The sequence below is a fragment of the Gymnodraco acuticeps genome, unplaced genomic scaffold (genome assembly GCF_902827175.1).
Source record: "Gymnodraco acuticeps unplaced genomic scaffold, fGymAcu1.1, whole genome shotgun sequence".
NCBI classification, from domain to species: Eukaryota; Metazoa; Chordata; class Actinopteri; order Perciformes; family Bathydraconidae; genus Gymnodraco; species Gymnodraco acuticeps.
The window spans coordinates 68,842-90,904 of NW_022991064.1; the positions used below are offsets into that span (position 1 = coordinate 68,842).

Here is a 22,063-nt window from a genome sequence, read left to right on the forward strand (position 1 = left end):
GTATTTACAGGGAGCACTTGAAGGCGTCATGAAACCACATGTTTTTCTGATTTGAAACACTGCTGGAGCAACAACATGGTTTTAGATAAATGATGTCAACAGTAGTTATCTAACTTCCTTGCTACAACGAGATGAAATGAATACTGGAAATGTTGGCTATATTAAAGTACAAACACATTCTGAATTGATGCAATGTGGTGAATTATAATTAATATCTAACTGTCTCACAAGGTCATTTTATTGTGTCTTTGTTTGACAACCCTTACCCAAATGTTATTTTCTCGTAGTTAACTCTTGATTAAAAGCATCGTATCTTGCCAGTGGTGTAATGTAACAAAGTACATTTACTCAAGTACCATTCTGAAGTACTTGTGCTTTACTTGAGTATTTCAATGTATGCTTCTTTGTACTTCTACTCCACTACAGTTCAGAGGTAAATGGTGTACTTTTACTCCACTACATGTATTTAATACCTTTAGTTACTTCACAGATGTGGATGAATGATGTGAAATATAACCAAGTGTTAAATCAGACTTTAGTTCCACCTGGAGTAAATTCACAAGCAGTATACAAAGTCATTCAGACTAGCTGCACCTTCACCAGCTTTGAGAACACTTTCATGATCAATCATTATAAAACATATATATATTATTCTGAAATGGACCAAACTGCACAACGACTACTTTTACTGTCGCTACTTTCACTATATTTTGATGATAATACTTCTGTACTCTTACTTGAGTAACATTTTGAATTCCTACACTCTGGTACTTCTACTTTTACTCAACAAGATCTGAGTACTTATACTTTTACTCAACAAGATCTGAGTACTACTTCCACCTCTGAATCTTGCAAATGTTATAAAAAGTGAAATAAGACACACGTTCACATACTGAACAGCTTGCATTGCCACCAGCAAGACTTTCTTTAATAGTGATGGTCAAAGTGAACAGAGTGACACAGCCACCATCACTTTGAGTAAAGAAAACAAACATGGTGGAACAATGACAAAAAAGATAAAACAAAGCACTTTTTTTTTTTCTTCAAACCTTCTTTTCATTCCACAAACCTATAAAAGCAACTTCGAGAACTGAATTCACAACACCAGAGCGATCCACAAATAATACTTTTTTTTCCCCCAGGTAGGCAACATGACAGCACAACATGGTCAAATGGTTCGGGGGGGGAAACCTTTTCCCAACACAACACATTCACAGAATCCTTCCTGGTAGAAAAATATAGGAACTCAACTGAATGATGGGAAATATCAAGGAGGTGAAGAAAAATCTGGAACAAATAAATAAACATGTGGAAAACACAATCAGTCCGACTGAACACTTCAGCCCAGAGCTTCGTAAACACAACACCATCCCAATAATGACAAAGAAATAACAGCACCGTTCTGCAAACATTATGCTAGCTACATCGAGTATGGATGGAAACTGAACATCAACACTTGGCACTTGAAATGAAACAAACATTCCTCATTTAATAAGTAATGTACATCGTTGTAAACAACTAAATGCCAACTCTCGGCATAGACAATCAGTTTGGTGGTTGTTTGGCGTACCAAGACTGCGTCACTGAAATTACATGTGCCATATCCAACGTTTTGTTTTCCCTTTTAAGTCTGTGTTGGAAAGAAACTGTGTCTCATTGTTTTAACCTTTGAATACTGAATTGACAGGATCAGAAATCTTGAATGGAAACCAGGCGAATCAGAGCTAGATAGAGAAATGATGCTTTTAGATCCCAGGATTATGTCGTTTTTGCATCTTAAAAAAGAGAAGGCACTGTAAAAATCTGCAAATAACGGTAAAAGCAGTTACCTTCGACATCATTGACGTGTGAGAACGATATGGCCTAACGGGGTCTAATTTGGTCCAGAAGGAAAGGAAAGGTTGTCTGCAGCAAACGGGTGGATATTTTGGCAGTGCCAGGTCGAATCTACGGTAGCCTGATTTATTTCATTTTGAGGACATGATATCATCTGCTTCGTCCACTAACTGATCATCCTGGTACTATTCCAGAGGATAAATTGTATTGGAATACCTGAAGAACACAGCAAACGTTTCAATATCACAATTTTTAGAAGAAAATGTACATTGCCGTAACTAAAACAATACAATCACTGATTTTAGATAACGGTGGTGGACAAACATGAATAGCTTTACATTCATGTATCTCTCGCTGGGCAACACTTTAGGAAAATCCAATTGTTTTTTAAAATGAAAACCCCTGTGTGTCAGTTTAATATTAAAGAAGATATGTATGGGGGGGGGGATATTCTGACACCAAAAGAAGATGAAACGACGGCCCATCAGTAAACATTTGGCTAACAATAGTGTTCCTTTCTCCCCCTTCAAAACAGATAACAGTCTAAATGGTTAAATCCCCAAACTCACCACAGAAAATATCGTTCACAACCCTCTCGAAATAATAATCCAACAAAAAACAAAGGATGTCTGGAGGGCTTGTGTGCGCCGTGTGGTAACATCAGAGTGCAAAAACTGTCAGGGGCTGGTCAACTCAGAAATAAACCCAAAAGAGGACAAAGTTCTGTCAGAGTCACTTCTTGAGGGGCTGGTAGACTGAGGCGTTGGGGTCCAGGGAGGAGGGACTATTGTCCATGAACTTGGAGGAGTAGTGGGGGGTGACGGGGCTCATGTTGTTGCTGTCCGAGGAGTAGGAGAGGCTCGGCATCACCGCCATCACCTCCGCTATCTTCTGCTTCAGCTCGGCGATCTCCTGCTCCCTCTTGTGGATCTGGCCTGGAGGACAAAGGAGACAAGGACGTTTGTATCACAGCGTTGAGAGAAGAGCAAGGGGACCGTTGCTCTAGAAATCTAATCCCCAAAAGCTTTAAGACAGGGGTGTCGGAGTTAAAAAAGTATAATGGAGTATGGCCCTCTTGTATTGTACTTCTTAAATATAGATGAAAACAGATATTACACAGTAAAAATCACGTGTTAATAAGCCCACTTTTCAAATAGAGTCAATTAAAGTTGAAACGTTTTCTAACAAATCTAAGTTGATAAGAAAAAAAGCCCATAACTTATTTTCATAACAAGCTTGAAATAAACCCTAAATGTTTACTTATGATAAGCAATCTAAGGCTTCTGTTTTAAGGAAAGTGCTGCTCACAAAATAATTGAAACACTTTAGCTGTGATTTAGGCTGATTAAACATCATTTACCTACATTTGATTGATTTTGCTAACTTATAACTGAACTTATGAGGCAGTATACCTCTAGTGAGCGGCCCAGCCCTTCGCATATTTTTCTGTATGTGGCCCTCTGTAAAAAAAAGTTTGGACACCCCTGATTTAAGATCACATACCTTGCCTAAAAAGTGAGGTTTTCCTACACTGACAAATATGACTTCTACATAACATCAATACACATAGACTTTACTTGGGCGGGGCCTGCCCAGGTACATTAACGTCCGCCAAAGTATATTTCGAGACCCATTTAGGTTTAATCTTTTTGTATCCGTCCGCGAGCACCACGCCACCTGCGATCGATTAACTACCCCTCCTGAACCTGTTAATATTAATAATAATATTGGGAGGGATGAAACCCTCTTTAATGGTCACACATGCAGAGCACACCCATAGTGCCAGGAGTCTAGTACTAGGAGCAGTGGGCAGCTATTGCACAGCGCCCGGGGAGCTATGGGAGTGGGGGGGTGTTCGGTGCCTTGCTCAAGGGCACCACGGCAGGGCAGGAGGTGAACTGGGACCTCTCCAAGGAGTAGTCCACACTCCATGGGTGTTTCTCAATGTCGAGTAAAGCTGCTCCAGAGCCACTATTTCAAGCATGCTACGTCATCGAGTGCCGCCGAAGGACTGTTCCAATGTCCGGCATACTTGGAATTCTACCGAGCCCGGCGTACTTCGTAGCGAGAAATTTCGAGGCTGCACATGTGTAGACTCCGCGGTCTTAAAATCCCGACAATGCTTTGCGCACGGACCAATTTCCCCAAATCTGTGATGGAAAATGTAAGGCAGGGCCTCTCGTATGACGCACACCTGCACACTTGCTCGCCTGTTCCACTCTTCGTTTCCCAAATGCCAGGAAGGATTCCCTCTGCTAACACCTACCTTGTGCGATCTCCAGCTGCCTCTTGGCGTCCCCCAGGGCAGAGAACAGGTCCAGCTTGATCCTGGTCTCAGCGCTCAGACTGTTCTCCAGGTGCTGCGTCTTGTCCTGCATGGCTGACAGCGCCGACATCAAGACCTCCGTGTCCTTCTCGTTCTCTTTATACTTCCTCAGCTCCTGCATGTGACGGATGGAAATGAGCTATTAGCTCAAATCTGGCATAATTCATCGCTTCTCTTTTCTGAGAGTAATGTATTTGTATGCATGGTCCTTGTAATAATAACAGGAGAGGAAAGAGAATTTGCATTGGGAGGACAAAACATGTTCTGTGTGTATTTTACAGTCATGCAAAAATTATTATAAGCGACTAAACAAGTGTCTTATTTCCAAACAAAGCTGCGGTAAATGGTTGAAGCAATCAGAAGCCACAGGGTCTGTATATGTGATCACTTTACTCAAATGGCATATCATTTGAGTAAAGTGACCACAGTCATTGATTACAAATCCTAGAACAGCTTGGTCAGAGAGCTTATTCCCAGTTAGAGTCCCAGAATTCAGATCATGTATTATACAATCTTCTCAAGGACCTAGGAAGCAGCCCCTCATTAACCCTGAGCTTCATCTTATCAGAACCAGATACCAGAGTGGTGTTTTTCCTCTCACCTGACACTTGCCCTCCAGGTCCCGGATCTGCTCCTCCTTCAGCTTCAGGTCCATGCTGAGCTTCTTGCACTCCATCTCCAGCTCTCTGATGTGGCCTCGCAGAGAATCAGTGGACTCCACTCTGTTGGCCAGTGGAGAACAACAGCACTTTGATAGTGGGAAAGGCAAGGTTTTTAAAATGCTGTGTCTCAATTTGAATACTCTGCTTAGCACACTGCCATGTCGGGCACTGGGAAGACTAATGCAGAGCATGATTTTCGACCTGTAGCAAATCTCACAAGGCTGCTGTGCTCTCACAGGAACTGACGATCTCTGCTGTTAGCTACAGAGGCAATGGTATAGTTTGAGGTGGAAATGACAGACTGCTCAATCAACCCTATTAAATCAACAGTGGCTTCTTTTAGACAAAAGTGTAGTTGTACTTCAAAAAGCGGGCTAACTTTTAATTGTCTAATGCTCTGATAACCTCATCGGATTATCGCGAATGTTTCGTTTCGTAGCAACATCAACATCAGTATCCATGTTCTCCTAGTGACATACTTGCCATGGGACGCACTTTTGCACTCAAAATATAAAATGTTAGTACATCGAATTGAGACACAGCACCAGAGCCAGCTGATCTTTCACGTCCTGTCTTGACATTAACAGATCGACTCTTTTGACTGAGAGTACCTGGTGGCAGCAGCTAGAGCTACGGCTCTGGCAGCTGTGGCGTCCTCCATCTTCTTCCTCTTCCTCTCCTCGGCCAGCTGTTTCTCGGCGAGGGCGCGAGCCTCCTGCTCCGCCTTCAGCCTCTTCTCCAGCTGAGAGATGGTCTGCTTGTCCTTCTGCTTGGCCTGGACGGCACTGTGGAGCCTGAAGAACGGAGAGAAACAGTCAAATATGAAGTATTTTGGTCGTTTCTTTAGACAATATAACACTCTTATAATTGATGGAACTGTATCCGTCTTTTTGTAAATACACCTAAGATTTAAAGGGTTTAACCTTCATGTTTGTTCACTGATAAGTAACACCTTTGAGAAAGCAATGTTTGTGTACCGAGGCTTGTCACTGAGATAAAGATCAATGAGTCAATACCATTTAAATCCCAGTCTTCAGTTCAGTAGTAAGTTCATATAGTTATGTTCTGAAAACCTGAACAGCCTTTCCTCAAAAGACATTCCTACTGTTTCACTTGTTTTCAAATACAACTATTGCCAGAATTAGCTGTGGGAGGATGATCTATCCACTTGCAAAACGCACAAGACTCCTTTGACAAACACTGTCATTTTACCTAGGATTTTCCAGTCTACCACTTTCTTTAACCCTTATGTTGTGTTGGGGTCTCCCGTGATCCGTTTCAAGTTAAAATTATATAATAACTAGTTTTTTGTTTCGGAACAAGGCTTCATGATATCCTCCACAGCAGATATATAAACACTACAAAACTGGTTGACAATTTTTGCCAAGTCTGAAGGTCTCTAAAAAAAAAAGTGTATCATTTGGTGTTGGGGTCTGGGGAGACCCGGTAGAATTGTTTTGGGTGACTCGAGGTCAAATTTGGCCCAATCAAGATTCATCTTTGACTTTAGACGCCCCTCCCCCTTCATTAACTGTTACAATAATTGTTTCGCAACATGCACCTGGTCTCCCCTCCCTCTGCCCCCCTCCCCCCACGGGAACTCCACCTTTCTCAAAGAACATGTGCGCTAACACTTGAACCTGAACTCACACAAGCACGAGTGCAATATGTGGTGTAATGTGTTTTGGGGCCATAACATTAAATAACAACAGGATTGTACGGTTTGAATGCATTATAAGTTAGTTATGATGTACTTAAAACAATTTTGGATGATAGTCATTTTTTGTGAGTGTTTTGGACTGAGATAAATCATGGGTCAAAATTGACCCGCGAACACCATGAACGGTAACAGCTTTTGAACACAACACAAGGGTTAATGAACCCAGACTCACCCCGTAAAACACCAAGTAAAGTCACACAATAACTCACTAAACGGTTCAGGCAGAAGAAGACCAGCTTTCTCCCGTGTTCTCTGAAGTAACATTTCAGTTTTTGTTAATGGGGTCTGGTGGCTCCAAACGGTCTGTTTCTATTAACTTGAGGGCTTCCACTGACTGAGTACCTCATGGAAAGTCCCCTTCGATAACCTAAACCAGCGCTTCTCAAAGTTTTTTCAGTAATGTACCCCCTTTGAAACATTTTCTCAGCCAAGTACCCCCTGACCGATCCCGAACATTTTTGATCGAAAAAGCCTATATAAATAATTACAATATAGTGATGTTCCCTCAGTGTGTGATGTATTAACTCCTTCGTGGTATGCATTACAACAAACTAAGGATATTTTCACTTTATGCATGAGAAGAAATAACATGACACTTTTATAAAACATATTTTTCCAAGGAGTTTTTCAATTTAAGTAATATGTTATTGTGAAAAACTATAAAATACAATACACACATTTGACATGTTTATATGAGGACCCCCTTGGTGGTTCTAGGAATGTTTTATGTAAAATTGTGTTTTCTATTTAACTTATTTTACTAAGATTATTTTTTTAATGAACTTTTTTTTTTTTTTTTTAATCTCACGTACCCCCTGCAGTACCCCAACGTACCCCCAGGGGTCCGCGTACCCCCATTTGAGAATCACTGACCTAAACTATCCCTTCAACTAACCCGCTGCTTATCTCAATGCGCTGTCATAAGATGGTATTAATTGTAGAAGAACTGAGGGGGGCTCAGACTCAGGGACAGTTTCATCCCACAGGCCTTAAGGCTGTTAAACACCTGAACTAAGAACATCCATAACATTCACCTGTTTGCAACTTACAAATTATTTATCACTTGACTCTTATGGCACTACTTCTGTTTTATTGTATTTACTTGCACTATTGTATCTATTTATTGTGTTGCACTGTTGGAGGAGCCTTGAATCTTGTTGTCAGATGGAGGTGAGTAAACCGACGTGCACCCACTTGTTCTGCAGCAGCTCGTTGTCCTGCCGCAGCTGGCCCAGTTCGGAGCGCAGGCCGCGGTCCTGACTGCTCAGAGAGGACACCTGACTGCGCAGGTCCGACTCCAGCTGCCTGTTGGCCTGAAGATCCGCCTTCAGACGCTTCACATCCTGCTCCAGCCTTTCAGGAAGGAGAAGGGTCACAAGGTCATGAAAAGGCAAAGATACCTCGACAAGTATAGGATGAATATTACAGTTCTGTAAGTAAGGTGTATTGGCTTGTATCTTATCAATCATGAGGACAAGTGATAGAGAAAGTGTTACAGACAGTTAAACAGATTTTTGATGACAACATATCTTCAAACACCTGCAACAAGATGTAAATGAAAAGAAGAATGGCTACTTGAAATGGTACAAGAGACATTTTAAGGCTAGGCGATGTGAAGAAAAATTGGGTTGCCTTCCCAAATATATTTACGCAATGAGCATTTGATAAATAACCCTCAGCAATGTGGAGTTATTGACTAAGTGGATGAAGGCAAATATTAAACAAGCTCTGGTAATTAAATAAAAAGGCATTACTGTTATCAATGGTAAAAAAGTACTCATTAGTATTAATGCATTAATGTGTCTATCACAGCTGGTAATGTGGAGCTAATCTTAATGACTTTGTATACTACCTCTGGATATTAGATTTAATATTTAATATTCTGAGTCTGCAAAGTTACCAGCAACTAAGTTGTCAGATACATGTAGGAGAGTAAAAAATACAACATTGGCTTCCAAATTCTAGTGTAGTAGAAGTATTTAGTTGTATAAAATGGAAATACTCAAGTACAGGTATCTTGTGCATTTGTTACATTCCACCTGTGACTGTAATGGAGCTTTTTAAACCAGGAAAATATATGATTTAGTCTCATATATTGCTATTCTGTGTCTTACCGTACGAGGGCGTCGGGCTTGCCCAGCTGGTTGTTGGGGATGCAGTTCTCCACCAGGTCCTTCTGCCCTTTCCCCGCCCCCTTCTGCTTCTTCTCGTTCTTATTGGCCGAGGAACCTGACGGCACGCTGCCATTTGAAGAACTGTGATTCCGTGGCGACGAGTTGGAAATGTTTCCCCCGCCTCCGCTGGCGTTTTTGCAGTTCTTCCCCGTGCTTCCCATTTCCTCTTTAGAAGCAGAGTGTGTGTTGGTTTCGGTGTGTGTGCTGTCTCCCGCCAGGTCGTTATTCAGTCTCTTTGCCCCGGCGTAGTTCTCTATGTACTCTGTCTCCTGTACTTTGGAGTCCAGTGCGTGTACAATACTGTTGTTATTGATTCCCACTGAGTTTTGTTTTTTACCCTCTTTCGCTGTACTGTCTTTTCCTTTTTCCCGGTACTCCAGTTCTGGTAACGGCACTGAGGGGCTTTTCTTTGCTGGAGCCGATCCGTTTTGGGAAACGACTGCTGGTTCTACCTCTGTGATCCCTTTAGCTAACGCAGCTGGAGGAGAGCAGATAAAGGGAGTGTTAGAAGACACATCAAAACGTTAACGCTCCTACTGGCTGCTACTTCTAGTGAGTCCATCCATTGCTTTTGCAAGAATCTTTACGTCACTATGTGCAATAATAATTGTACTACTGTTATATAGCACACTTCATTCTACATAGCTACACTTATATATACACTTTGCTGTAACAATATCAATATCATTTCATTGACATTGGGAGCATATTTGAACATAAACTTGATTGAATGATGGCCTGTTTCAGGGTGAGAACATCCTTACAGACATTTGTATTCCAGCAGGATGTTACAGCAATACTTACCGGCTTTACATAAACTAAAACATTTTACAAAAAGCTCTCTAGTCCAGAGAAAATATCTACTCTAAGACTGCCTGAGAAGGTAAGTCTAGGTCTGGATTTATGTGTTTGTTGTTTGGAAGCAAAGCAGACCAACCACCGTATTACGTGCCGACAGATAACCCCTGAAATCCTTGCTCCATATGCATGAGGTTTACTTCTGACAGCACAACATCCATGGACCATTTCTACTGTCTGTATTGTGATAAGTTGTGTGTGTGCGTGTGTGTGTGTGTGTGTGTGTGGTCTAGCATACTATACTTGTGGGGACCTAAATCAGTTTACAGTCACGTGTGGGGACTCGCATCCATTATGGGGACATAATGGAGGTCCCCATGAGGGGAATCATTAATTTTAGGGTGAAGACTTGGTTAGGTTTAGGGTAAGGGTTAGGCATGTGTTGGTTAAGGTTAGGATAAGTCTCCAGGAAATGCATGTAAGTAAATGTAATTTCCCCTGAAGTGATGTATACATGGTATGTGTGTGTGTGTATGTGTATGTGTATGTATGTGTGTGTGTGTGTGTGTGTGTGTGTGTGTGTGTGTCTCTCACCCTCCTCTGCCTCCCTCTCCTGTCTCTGGAGCATCTGTTGCTCCGGCGGTAGAGCCTGCAGGAGGAGCTGCATGTAGAACTCGTTCTCTTTCTGAACCTCCTTCTGTTTCCTCAGTCGCATCTTGTAGCTGACGTAGCTTTTGAAGCCGAAGCCCAGCGTCACCACTGGGTAGCCGATACTGGGAGGTGAGGAGAAATACAAAGATGAATATTAATATAAGCACATTGTTATATGTGTAGGAATTACATATTGAAGCATCTGCTATTGTATCACAATTTCCATCATTCTTCTCAACACCATTTGTAAGTTTTATTGCTTTAAAGCCCAAATGTCTTGTTCTTCTCTCAAAATACATGATTCCCCTGCCACGCATTAATCATTTTTAACCTACAATGGCCTTCGTATGCATACCTACAATAACCCTTATATTTATCATGGGCATTATAAAAAAACATATAGAAATTTGACAACCAACTCTAATATGAGGTTTACCAGTGAGCAGCAAAGGGTCGACACAGGTCTACGTGGAAGTTCTTCAGATCTTTGAAGCGAATGGCAGCTTCAATGTACACAAACAGGATCCACAGCGATACCGTGGGTAGACAGACTCCTCTTTCTGCAGAAAAGTAAGAAACCAGAGTCACTTCAGTCTCAAGACATTTGGCAGCTGTGAGGTTCATGTGAGGTGAACGTTGCCGTTTGGCTGGCAGAGGTATACAGAGCCCACAGAAAATGTAAGACTCACCTGTGTGCCAGACATACTGGACCCATACGTAGGTGCTGGCAGCGAAAAACAGCCATTGGACGGGGATGAAGAGGAGGCAGATGATGTCTGACGTAAACGCCACACATACAAAGAACACAGAGAACGCCTAGGTGTGGGAGAAAGAAACAAGATCATTTCAAAAGGTGCATTGTATTCAACCTCTGTTTTCAATCTACCTAAATGTGCTCCATTCTACCTCCAGCTTGGATAATAACAGGTTAATGCCACTTATAGAGGGGGGTCAGGGTCACATAAACAAGCTCTTACCAGTCCCTGATATCTGAAGGAGTCGTAGACACTTCGGATAAAAAGCCAGAAAGGCCACAGGTACTCAAACCTGAACTCCAGCACAAAGTCAGCCAGCAGAACTAACACCCACACCACCAGGAACTTCAGGTACAGGAACGTACTGTGGACAGGAGACAAGGAAAGATGGAGGGAAATGTTGAAACCAAGGACACAAGAGAGAGGATAAAGAGGGGAGACTAAACAGGATGTACTGTGGATTTAGATTGTATCATCAGGTTTATACAACAGCGCTATGTTTATAAGATCTACAAGGGTGATTGCAGATAGTGTTTCCTCGAGTTCCTACTAGATTAAAAGCAAGTAATGTCGTTTCAACAGAGCAACAGTGAACAAGACTGGTAAATAGAGCTTAACAAGTCAAAACGACAAGGGTTGAGATGTATGGATAGAGTACAGTGTCATGTCTGGACATGTTGCTGAGACCACAGCTGGTTTCTATCTCTGGCTTGCCATCAATCAATCCATAGAAAAAGACACATGCTATTTTAATGCAACATATACCTTAAATTACATGTGCATATTCCAGTTAGACTTCATTATTTTTGGTGGTTAATAATGCCTTGACGTGTTCACATCTGCCAGACAAAGCCCAGATGAGAGCTGCTGTCATCTCAAGCTGGTTTTTTTTTTAATCACAAGTGCATGCTATCTTTATTTAGCTGCACTTATTTCCATTGAGCAGAATTTGTCACAATGCATTATTTAAACCCTACGTCCACCTTACGTTTGAATTTAACCTGCACACCAGAGACACATCATGTACGAAATAGCACACAAGGCCTGTAATTCTAACAATAAGCGGCTGCATGTCCCTATAGCTCGGTGTGCAGCTCCAACAGACCCCTGCTTCTTCAATCTGCATGTAGCATAGCCCCGTCTTTACATATGCACAGAGGCACCATTGTTACACAATAAGGTCCCTCCAGTCCCTTTTTTTGTACCTGCTATAAATACCCTCGGTGATTCGGTTCCGTTTTACCGGCCGTCGGAGTTTGCTGCAGTCCGCATTGCGCCGCTTCATCCTCCCCCTGTTGATTCTCTATCGGTGTGGTAAACTGGAAGTGGAAATGTCATTCGCTCATCCTCGTGAATCTCCACGTATTCAATTATCCACCATTGTTGTTGTTTTATGCACACATGAAACAAAGAAATAAATAAAAACACTGAACGCTGAGGGCCCTCCCCTTTGCACGACACGGCTGCGTCGTCCCCTTTGTTGACGTCGTGCGTCATGACGTCATCGGAAGCCCACAAGGAAGATTGTTTAGATTAGAAATTGATTTTAATTATTTGATTATTTTTAGCAAAAAGGTCGCTTTCTCAACATTTCCCCAGTTTGTATTGCTTCTTTTGTTAATGAAACTAAATTATACAAAACATTTATTAAATGATGCATGAGTAAAAAAAGCCCAATATCACACATTTTAAATTAGTCTCAGTGGACTTTACAGTTTGTGCAGAATATGAATACGACACCCTCTGTCCTTGGACCCTCACATCAGACAAGGAAACACCCCAAAAGAAACCCCCCAGTTAATGGGGGAAATGTAAGAAACCTCAGTGAGATCAACAGAGGAGGATCCCTGCAGGACGGACAGACATGCAATAGATGTTGTGTTTAAATTAAAAGATAATACATTTACAACACCACAATGCCTGCAGACGCTGAGTGGCGATGACTCTGGTTCAAGATCTGTGAGTGACTGACAGGTTTATAGGAGATGGAGACAAAAGCTACGGATCTGTAGATCATGCTGCTGGGGGGTTCAATGAAAACTTCAAGTACATAGAAGTTACAGCTTTTGAATGTAACAGCACTTAGATCCATAACATATCCATTAAAACAGCATGGTCTTCGGCTGCTTTAAGTAACCAGCCGTGTCACTTTGAGCTATTATCAATGTACCTACGACACCTACTGGTGGCACTCTGTGATGCTGTCCTGGGACAACTGTCAAACTTAAACAAAGCTCCAATGGTCAACTCAAAGATACAAGGCTCATTTGTACCAATTACAATAAGGACAACCACATACAAATATATAAATGCTCTGAGATATTTATTTAGTGTTATTTACTTTTGCACACATAGTTCTAATCTACACTGATGAGGATCAGTAATGTGCGTCACTTTTATTATTTCGATTAATGTCGCTGTGAGTATTGTTATATTCGTCATACAAAGAAAAAAATATCATTCTATTTAACTCTGCAACCATAACCCAAATATGTCTTGATATTTGGAAATTATACTAACAAAACTGACTGTCTTTACGTAACTGCCCAACACACTTTATAAGTTATTTAAAAGCATTTTAGTTTTTTTTTATGTTGTGTTTAAAAGCTGTTACGCGGTTACATTTTGACCCATGATTTATCTCAGTCCAAAACACACAGAAAAAATGACTATCATCCCATATTGTTTTAACTACATTATAACTAACTTATAATGCATTCAAACCGTACAATCCTGTTGTAATTTAATGTTATGGCCCCAAACACATTACACCACATATTGCACTCGTGCATGTGTGAGTTCAGGTTCAAGTGTTAGTGCACATGTTCTTTGAGAAAGGTTGAGTTCCCGTGGGGGGAGGGGGGCAGAGGGAGGGTAGAGACCATGGTGCGAAAAATTATTGTAACAGATAATGAAGGGGGGAGGGGTGTCTAAAGTCAAAGATGAATCTTGATTGGGCCAAATTTGACCTCGAGTCACCCAAAACAATTCTGCTGGGTCTCCTCAGACCCCAACACCAAATTATACAATTTTTTTTTAGAGACCTTCAGACTTGGCAAACATTTTCAAAATCAGTTTTGTAGTGTTTATCTGTTGTGGAAGATATCATGAAGCCTGGTTCCGATACAAAAAACCAGAGCGTATAGTTATTATATCATTTCAAGACAGCATAAGGATTGAAATAGGCTGTGTTAAAAATATATATTATGTACAGCAAAACTTCATGACAAAACCTCTGAATCACCTCTTTTTACCGATTAGATTTTTTCTTTCTAAAGAACTCATCGTTTCTATTCGGATGTGTGTGTGCAATTATTCAAGTTGTATAATCACTGGAATATATAGCAGCCACGAATGCTGTGCATTATATAAGCGTCTGTATTGCCCACCCTTTATACTACAATCATTAGGCCTACTGAGCTGCACCAAAAAGAGGATTTATTTTGAGAAAGACTGACTGAAACATAAGAATACGCTGGCTTAATGAGGTGTAGAAACTACAATTGATTTGTACTTTTATATGGAAATTAGCTATCGGATAACATATACATTTTTTGTTGTGGTAATGACCTTCAAAGCAAACAACCAAACAAACAAAGAATGCAAATCTAATTAAAGGTGATGGTATTTAAATGATTGTTAATGAATCTTTCTGTATTCCTCAGGCAGTGACTCTGTGTTCAATACAACAGGGAGCAGCTGCAGAGACTCATGGTTACACACAAACACAGAACCACACATGGGGTTTGTGATGTCAGTCTATGGACCGGCTATGGAGCAATTAAAATGGTGATTTGCTCAATAGCACTGCAACCTACAGGAGATGTCAGTTTTCAGAGGTGAGGTGGAATTTCTCAATTTATACACCTCCATATTATTACACCGTTTCAAATGTAAAGGTGCCCTGAAGAGAAATCTAACATAAAATGTTCTGTTTACATTCTATGTTTTCTCTCGCGGATAGAAGCGGCCGAGATGGGTTTTCTCCGCAGGGTGGCTGGCGTCTCCCTTAGGGATAAGGTGAGAAGTTCAGTCATCAGGGAGGGACTCGGAGTTGAGCCGCTCCTCCTTCGCGTCGAAAGGAGCCAGTTGAGGTGGTTTGGGCACCTAGTTAGGATGCCACCTGGGCGCCGGAGGTGTTCCAGGCACGTCCAGCTGGGAGGAGACCAAGGGGTAGTCCTAGGACCAGGTGGAGGGATTATATCTCTTCGCTGGCCTGGGAGCGCCTTGGGATCCCCCAGTCAGAGCTGGTTGATGTCGCCAGGGAAAGGAACGCTTGGGGCTCTCTGCTGGAACTGCTACCCCCGCGACCCGACCACGGATAAGCGGGAGAAGATGGATGGATGGATGGTTTCTCTCGAACATTTTAGTTTGAAACATTGAGCGACTTTCCTTCTTCATAAGGATTACTTGCAAAGCTTATTATGTCTGCATTATTTACCACAATGTTTACTTGTTTGCAGTTGCACTCCATTAATTCCTTCCTCTCTCCTCTCACCCTCTATTTATATATTGAAAAGGAATCTAACTTCGATACAACAAAATTGTTAATACATAGGCCGTCTCCGATACCGAACTCCGGTGCTGATAAGGCTCCGGTCAACGGCCGTCCAATCTTTTTAGGAATTCAAAACCCCCCAGAATCTACACGCAAGATCAACGTAATCTGTTTAGGGGGGAGTTTAAACAACGTGGCCTCTAACACCACGCTGCCCGTCGTATCCCTATTTTAGGCACTCTGGCCTCGAATGTCCGACCGCTTTAGGATAGCAAAACAGTGTGTGTGGTGTAGTAGGTGTTGGTGGGCTGGTAGAACCCCAGAGCAGTATCAAAACTGCCCCTGGAGGAGAATCCCTCTGTTAATGGGAGACTCCCTGGTAATTAGGGCAGATTCTGAACCCACAGTCCCTAACCCCACCCTCTCTTGATCCCCAAATATATCAATCAAAACAATGCAAATGTAATATCAAACACAGCCAGAGTCAAGCATCAATGTCACAGCAGTGATATTACCACATCAGCAGAGCATATGTCATATTCCCCTTAAACAATTTAAATCCAAATTATCAACTAATGTCAGCCTTTTCCAAGGAAGGGTATTCTTACCTCACTCTAAGACCAAGCAGATATCTTCAGATACCACGAGAGAGAGACCAGGAGTTTGGGTCGAAGTGTACAAAGTACAAACCGGATTTATTAAGGTTTTAACAAAAATTGAGGATTAAAAAGAATCCTTAAAAATAATAAAGACACCAAGTCAAAATACAATGGCAACAGGTTCTCAAGTCAAATCTTCTCCAGCCGTCTAAAAGAGCCCAAGCCCAGGGCCCAGGGCTTGGGCCTCAGAAAACTTCCCCCAAGAAGCCTCCAAGAGCCCCCAAGACATCCAAGAGCCCCCAAGCTCAAGACCTCCAAGAGCCCCCAAGACCTCCAAGCTCCCCCAAGCCCAAGACCTCCAAGCTCTCCCAAGCTCAAGACCTCCAAGCTCCCCCAAGCTCAAGACCTCCAAGAGCCCCCAAGACCTCCAAGCTCCCCCAAGCTCAAGACCTCCAAGAGCCCCCAAGCTCAAGACCTCCAAGAGCCCCCAAGACCTCCAAGCTCCCCCAAGCTCAAGACCTCCAAGCTCCCCCAAGCCCAAGACCTCCAAGCTCCCCCAAGCCCAAGACCTCCAAGCTCCCCCAAGCCCAAGACCTCCAAGCTCCCCCAAGCCCAAGACCTCCCGTTTCTTCTTCTCCATTCTTCTTTATAGTCTTCTTCCTCCTCCCTCTCTTCATCATGGGTCATCCCCCTTTCTCTCTTTGAGTCAGAAGGAGGTCACAACTGTTCAACTTTTAATGATTGAATATTAAAAAATGTAAGGTTTAAAAATTAAACAAATACAAACTTATAGTAATGATATGTAATTTTAAAGAGTGGGAATATGAACATTTGTCATGAAAGCAGAACACATTGTCAATGTCATGACTTTAGAATGAACAGAGACAAATAAGGGCAGCTTGTCGCTACGATTCGCTGGCCCAGGAAGTTGATTTGAATCTGTGCGTAGGCCGCCTGCATCCTGTGCCTCATTGTCTTCATACCCGCTGTAACCGTTCTCAAGGTGTCAAAATCCACAAGCGCCTTTCTAGAATGATAGCTGGAACTTTTACGCTTTTATTTATCTAAAATGTTTTAGTGTTTTGTTCTATCTAGTTTCACATGCCTGGTTTCATATGCCTGAAACATCAAAGAAGGAAACATACATCCTTTCCATTCACAGCTAATTTAGCATATTTGTATCAATGGTAAGCTTAATAGAGGTAGGTGAGGCAAAGGTCAGGTATATTTATTATAGCGCTTTACCAAAGACTCTCAAAGCGCTTTACAAATACACATTACACATACAGAACATATATGTAATGGTCATCTACTGTGGACAATACCCACAGGAGCAAATTTGGGTGAAGTGTCTTGCCCAAGGACACAACGGCCTGACGCAGTGGGGCGGGAGCGGGTTTCGAACTGCAGTTCCCCAACGCCCCCTTGATCTGATGATCAAACGCACAGACCACTGCGCCATCCGTCCTACTTACACAGCAGAACTGTCAACAATATACATTCAAATTGTACTCAAGTACACTACTTAAGTACATATTCTCAACACCCTCTTATATTTTCATAGTGAGCCTTGAATCAAAGAGCTCTTTGAATGAAAGGCAGTTCCATTATCAATTCCACCTTCCTTACTGGCTGAAAAACATTCCTGAAATATACAAAGCCATTACACTGAAGATGAATTATATCAATCAAAACAAGGCGGTTTTTTTCTTTTATTAAAGTTAGTGTAAATAAAGCAATTCACCAATGACGCCCACAATGTTTTGGTGGAATGAACATGAGACATAACACAATTGAATAGATCAGACAGAAAGAGGAATGCCCCACAACACTTCCTGTAAACCATGTGTAGATTTGAGTCTCACATTAGGAAACCCAATACTAGGACTTCCGGACTCTGCAGGTTTGGCAGCGACCGGGTCATGCTGCTGCTGGCATCGTGAGACGTCCTGAAATGAGTTTCGTTTTCTGAGAAAGCTATGAGGTCTTAGAGACAGTATGCACATTAAGTGAAAACAGGCCTTGAAGAAAATATCGGGGCACAGGAAAGCTACTTACGTCCTATGCTGGATTCACACTTTACATTATCACATTGTAACAACAAAAAAACGTACATGACATATTCCTGTTAAAATAAAACAAGTTAAATCTTAGAATATATACTTTTTTAATACATTTAAGACAGGCACAAAGGTAATCAGATGAAGTTGTTGATTTATTTCATTTCATTTTGATTTGTTCCGCAAAACCCAATGTACAATAATTGCCTACAAAACATGTCTCTACAAACACACCATTGAGCGAAAAGGAGCAGGGAGAAGAAACAAATCTTATATGACCTGCCTCTTTCTAAAAAAACTAAATAAATAGAAATAGATGGTCTGCCCTTCATAATATTTTTTTTGTTCACAGCCAACAACAATATCTTAGGATACTAAGAGAAACACAAAAAATACTTATTTCCCACTTGATGGTTAACGGAAAGAAACAAAACAACAACAAAAAACAACAAGTGAGAGTTAGAGTTAGTTCTTTCCACTCTATTTAAAAGGCAACAGAAAGTTAACAGCAGTTTCAGCAGGAGAGGATATTTGTGTAGTGATTCATATGAATTCAGTGCCCAGGAATTACAATTCCTCATGTTAACCCTTGAAGAGTGAAATCTTTGCAAACAATTTCTCACTAAGTAAGTTGATCAAGATAAAACAACAATTTTTAGTGTTTGAGTTTACCATTAGTGATCATTGGGTTTTGAGTTGTTATCGTGTTATTAAGTATAATCACTGTTATACTTACACACTTGTCACTTGTGGACTGAAGTGAGACCATGAGGTAGTAATAGTGTTTCTTATGAGCTTAATCAGAAAAAAGCTCAAAATCATATCTCATGTCATGCCATTACGGGGTTAATGTCATGCACGAAGAGCAGATAGGTGGAGTGTGAGTCAGAGGAGGAGGAGGAGGAGTTCCAATGCATCATTTATTGAGAAGTAGAAACTCAACAACTGGTAAACACAGTTCAGCTCGTCCAAAGACAGACAGCAGAGCAGAGCTTGCAAGAAGGTGAAGTATAATCATTTTCTGAGCATTCATTGCTATCAACAGTGAACATTGCACCTGTTGCTCATTAAATGGCTCACACCAGTTCAACTTGGGAGTCGAAACAAAGGGTGTTTCTCAACTTGTAACTGTCTCTTCTCCATTAGATATGGCCACGGCCAGCACATTCCTTACTGCGGATCAGTTCCAGTGCTCCATCTGTCTGGAGTTTTTCACCCAGCCTGTCTCTATTCCATGTGGACACAACTTCTGCAAGGCCTGTATCACCAGGCACTGGGAGGGCAGAGATCCGTGTAAGTGTCCACTGTGCAACGAGAAGTTCCCCAAAGATCTCAAACTTCGGGTCAACACTGGATTCAGGGAGGTTGTGGAACATTTCAAGAAACTTCAAGCAAAAGCGGAAAATGCTTGCCCTGTGAAGCAAGGAGAGGTGCCATGTGACTGCTGCCCTGAAGACAACCAGTCAAAAGCCTCTAAGACCTGTTTGGTTTGCTTAACATCTTTCTGTGAGACACACCTCGAGCCTCATCTAAGAGTTGCAGCTTTAAAGAGGCACACGCTGACTAATCCTGTGCATAACCTGGAGGACCAAATATGCAAGAAACACAACAGGATGCTTGAGCGCTTCTGCAGGAATGACCAGACATGTGTGTGCGTCCTGTGTACAGAACACAGCGCTCACGATACAGTACCTTTGGAGGAAGCATATGTAGAGAAGAGGGCGCAGATAGGGAGGAAGAAGAAGGCGGAAGTACAGCAAATGAAGCATAAGCGTGGAAAGAGAGCTCAGAAGAACAAGAACAAGAGTCAAGGCAAAGCTGAGGCTATGGAAAACAATATAGTGATACATCAGACTCAAGATCCTCAGACTTGGTGGATTCAAGACCACCAAGTCAACAGTTTTGGCAGAGTTGGGGTCCTTCCTGAATGGAGATGCTACTGTGAGGTTCAGGCTGAAGGGGGCTCCAGCGAGGACCCAGCGGTGGAGGGAGAGTCGATGCAAGGGGTAAAGGTGTTCAACCCCAAGGATGGAAACTGGGTCATAAGGGTGGGATCTCTGAAAGACTTTACGAGTCTACAGCGAGTGCCAGTCCAAGTCTTTTGGATAACGACACATGGGAAAGTCGTGGTGTTTGTAGACTATGACCACGGATCGGTGGCCCTCTTTGAGGAAGTCACTGGGACGTTGACCACCACTTTTTGTATCACAGATTTTCATGAGAGGATTTATCTTTTCTGTAGTCATACATCAGGTGAGAGCCGGGTACAGAGGCTGCGACAGCAGGTTGAGAGGATAAAACAATGTTCACAAAATCCAGATAACAAGTTCCGCCTTTGTTGTATTTTATTTATTTGTTTTATTTTTGTATTTAGTTATTTTTAATTGTAGCTGTTTTTTGATTCTGTGTGAGTAAACCAATATTTAAATCATGTCATTGGATACAAAATGTGTTCCTGCTACAGTGGTATGAAGGGTTACAACAAGCATCTCGCTCCAGTGACAAACTCATCTTTCACATATTCAAAGGTAAACATTTTTGATAACGGATCGTATTCAGTGATTTTGTAAATGAAAATTAAGTTTTAATAAAATATTTGTAATGCTTGTTTCTTCATTTAATGTTAAATTGTCAGTTTTTAATATACACAAAGTTGACATCTCCGTAAAATACACTGGTAGCGTCACTTGAAATAAAAAACAATACAATAAACGAGCATGTAAAGCTTTTCAATATCTACTCTGTCCAAAGAGTTGTGTCGTGTAGTGATGATGGTGACTGTATTCAAGTGCACCACTAGAGGGAGCAATCTACTTATTCTTCATACAAACTCACCCCATTTAATTCAGATATAACATGGCAATTTAAACAGAATTTATATTTTATCTGGATCACCACATTTGAAGTCCTTATTAGTTTTTCAGTATTTTCTTAAGAACTCTTGTGTTCATATCTTATTGCTTCTTATTCAGTTAGTTGGATAATTTTGAGACTAAAATCAAAACATGGAAACTGCACCATAATTACAAAGTGGTCTGTCTGTATGCTTAATGTATAATATAGATAGTCCACATATTGGAAAATGCATCGTGAATCCAGGTGGATGTGAACAACCCTCTGGGTGCCATCAAAGAAGTAATAAGGTGAGCATTAGGCAGGAACACAGCGACACGCACAGCCACGATTTTTACTTATTTAAATAATAATACAATAATATTTGAAACTTAAAAAAAAGGAATAATCCCAAAAAAATTGCAACGAAAATAATTCAAAAAAAAGTTACAATCTTTTCTCTTTTTTAAATGGGGACCAAGATTTCTGTTTGCTGAAAGAATCACACACAAAGGTACAGGACTTTCTATGTTTTAATTTCCTTTATTGTCTCTGTGAGTTTTCAGGTGTTTTATAGCATCAATCAATGTTTCCTTTTCTTATCAAGCTCCACATTTGTGGAATCAGCTTCCAGTTTGTGTTCGGGCGGCAGACACCCTATCCGTTTTTAAGAGTGCGCTTAAGACCTTCCTTTTTGATAAAGCTTATAGTTAGGGCTGATTAGATCCAGCCCCTAGTTTTGCTGATATAGGCTTAGTTTGTCGGGGGACATCTTACTTCTTCCTTCTCTCTCTGTCTATACCTGTGTACTCTCATGTTCCGATTAACCCAGCTTCCCCAAATGTCTTTCTTTTTGGTGTCTATATACGCCGGGATCCGGAGTCATGGATGATCCTGCGCTCCTCTGTCCTGGATCGCGAGCCCTGGATCTTGAGTCGTGGCTGTGGTCCTGGATCATAGGTCCTGGATGGATATCCTCGTGGATTCATCTTCCTATTATACACACATGCATTTCCAAACATTTGGACTACCTATGTTGCAAATGTATTATCTTTTCAATTTACACACGGCATCTATTGCACGTCTGTCCGTCCTGGGAGAGGGATCCCTCCTCTGTTGCTCTCCTTGAGGTTTCTCCCATTTTTCCCTTTA

The 22,063-nt window shown here is 41.6% G+C and overlaps 2 protein-coding genes across 2 annotated transcripts; one reads left to right on the plus strand and one right to left on the minus strand.

Annotated features, from left to right (window-relative positions):
* Window positions 1-884: 884 nt before the first annotated feature.
* On the minus strand, window positions 885-12,409 carry LOC117559987 (macoilin-1-like). Its single transcript, XM_034236751.1, has 11 exons — window positions 12,128-12,409; window positions 11,145-11,286; window positions 10,857-10,983; window positions 10,604-10,727; window positions 10,111-10,289; window positions 8,659-9,196; window positions 7,739-7,897; window positions 5,436-5,618; window positions 4,764-4,884; window positions 4,103-4,277; window positions 885-2,771 (listed from the first exon to the last, which is right to left on the minus strand). The coding sequence occupies exons 1-11, from the start codon at window positions 12,205-12,207 to the stop codon at window positions 2,569-2,571; spliced, it is 2,031 nt and encodes a 676-aa protein (XP_034092642.1). The 5' UTR covers window positions 12,208-12,409; the 3' UTR covers window positions 885-2,568.
* A 6,607-nt stretch (window positions 12,410-19,016) lies between these two features.
* Window positions 19,017-20,695, plus strand: LOC117559972 (E3 ubiquitin-protein ligase TRIM47-like). The gene is made up of 2 exons (XM_034236715.1): window positions 19,017-19,082; window positions 19,226-20,695. The coding sequence occupies exon 2, from the start codon at window positions 19,228-19,230 to the stop codon at window positions 20,461-20,463; it is 1,236 nt and encodes a 411-aa protein (XP_034092606.1). The 5' UTR covers window positions 19,017-19,082; window positions 19,226-19,227; the 3' UTR covers window positions 20,464-20,695.
* Window positions 20,696-22,063: the final 1,368 nt, after the last annotated feature.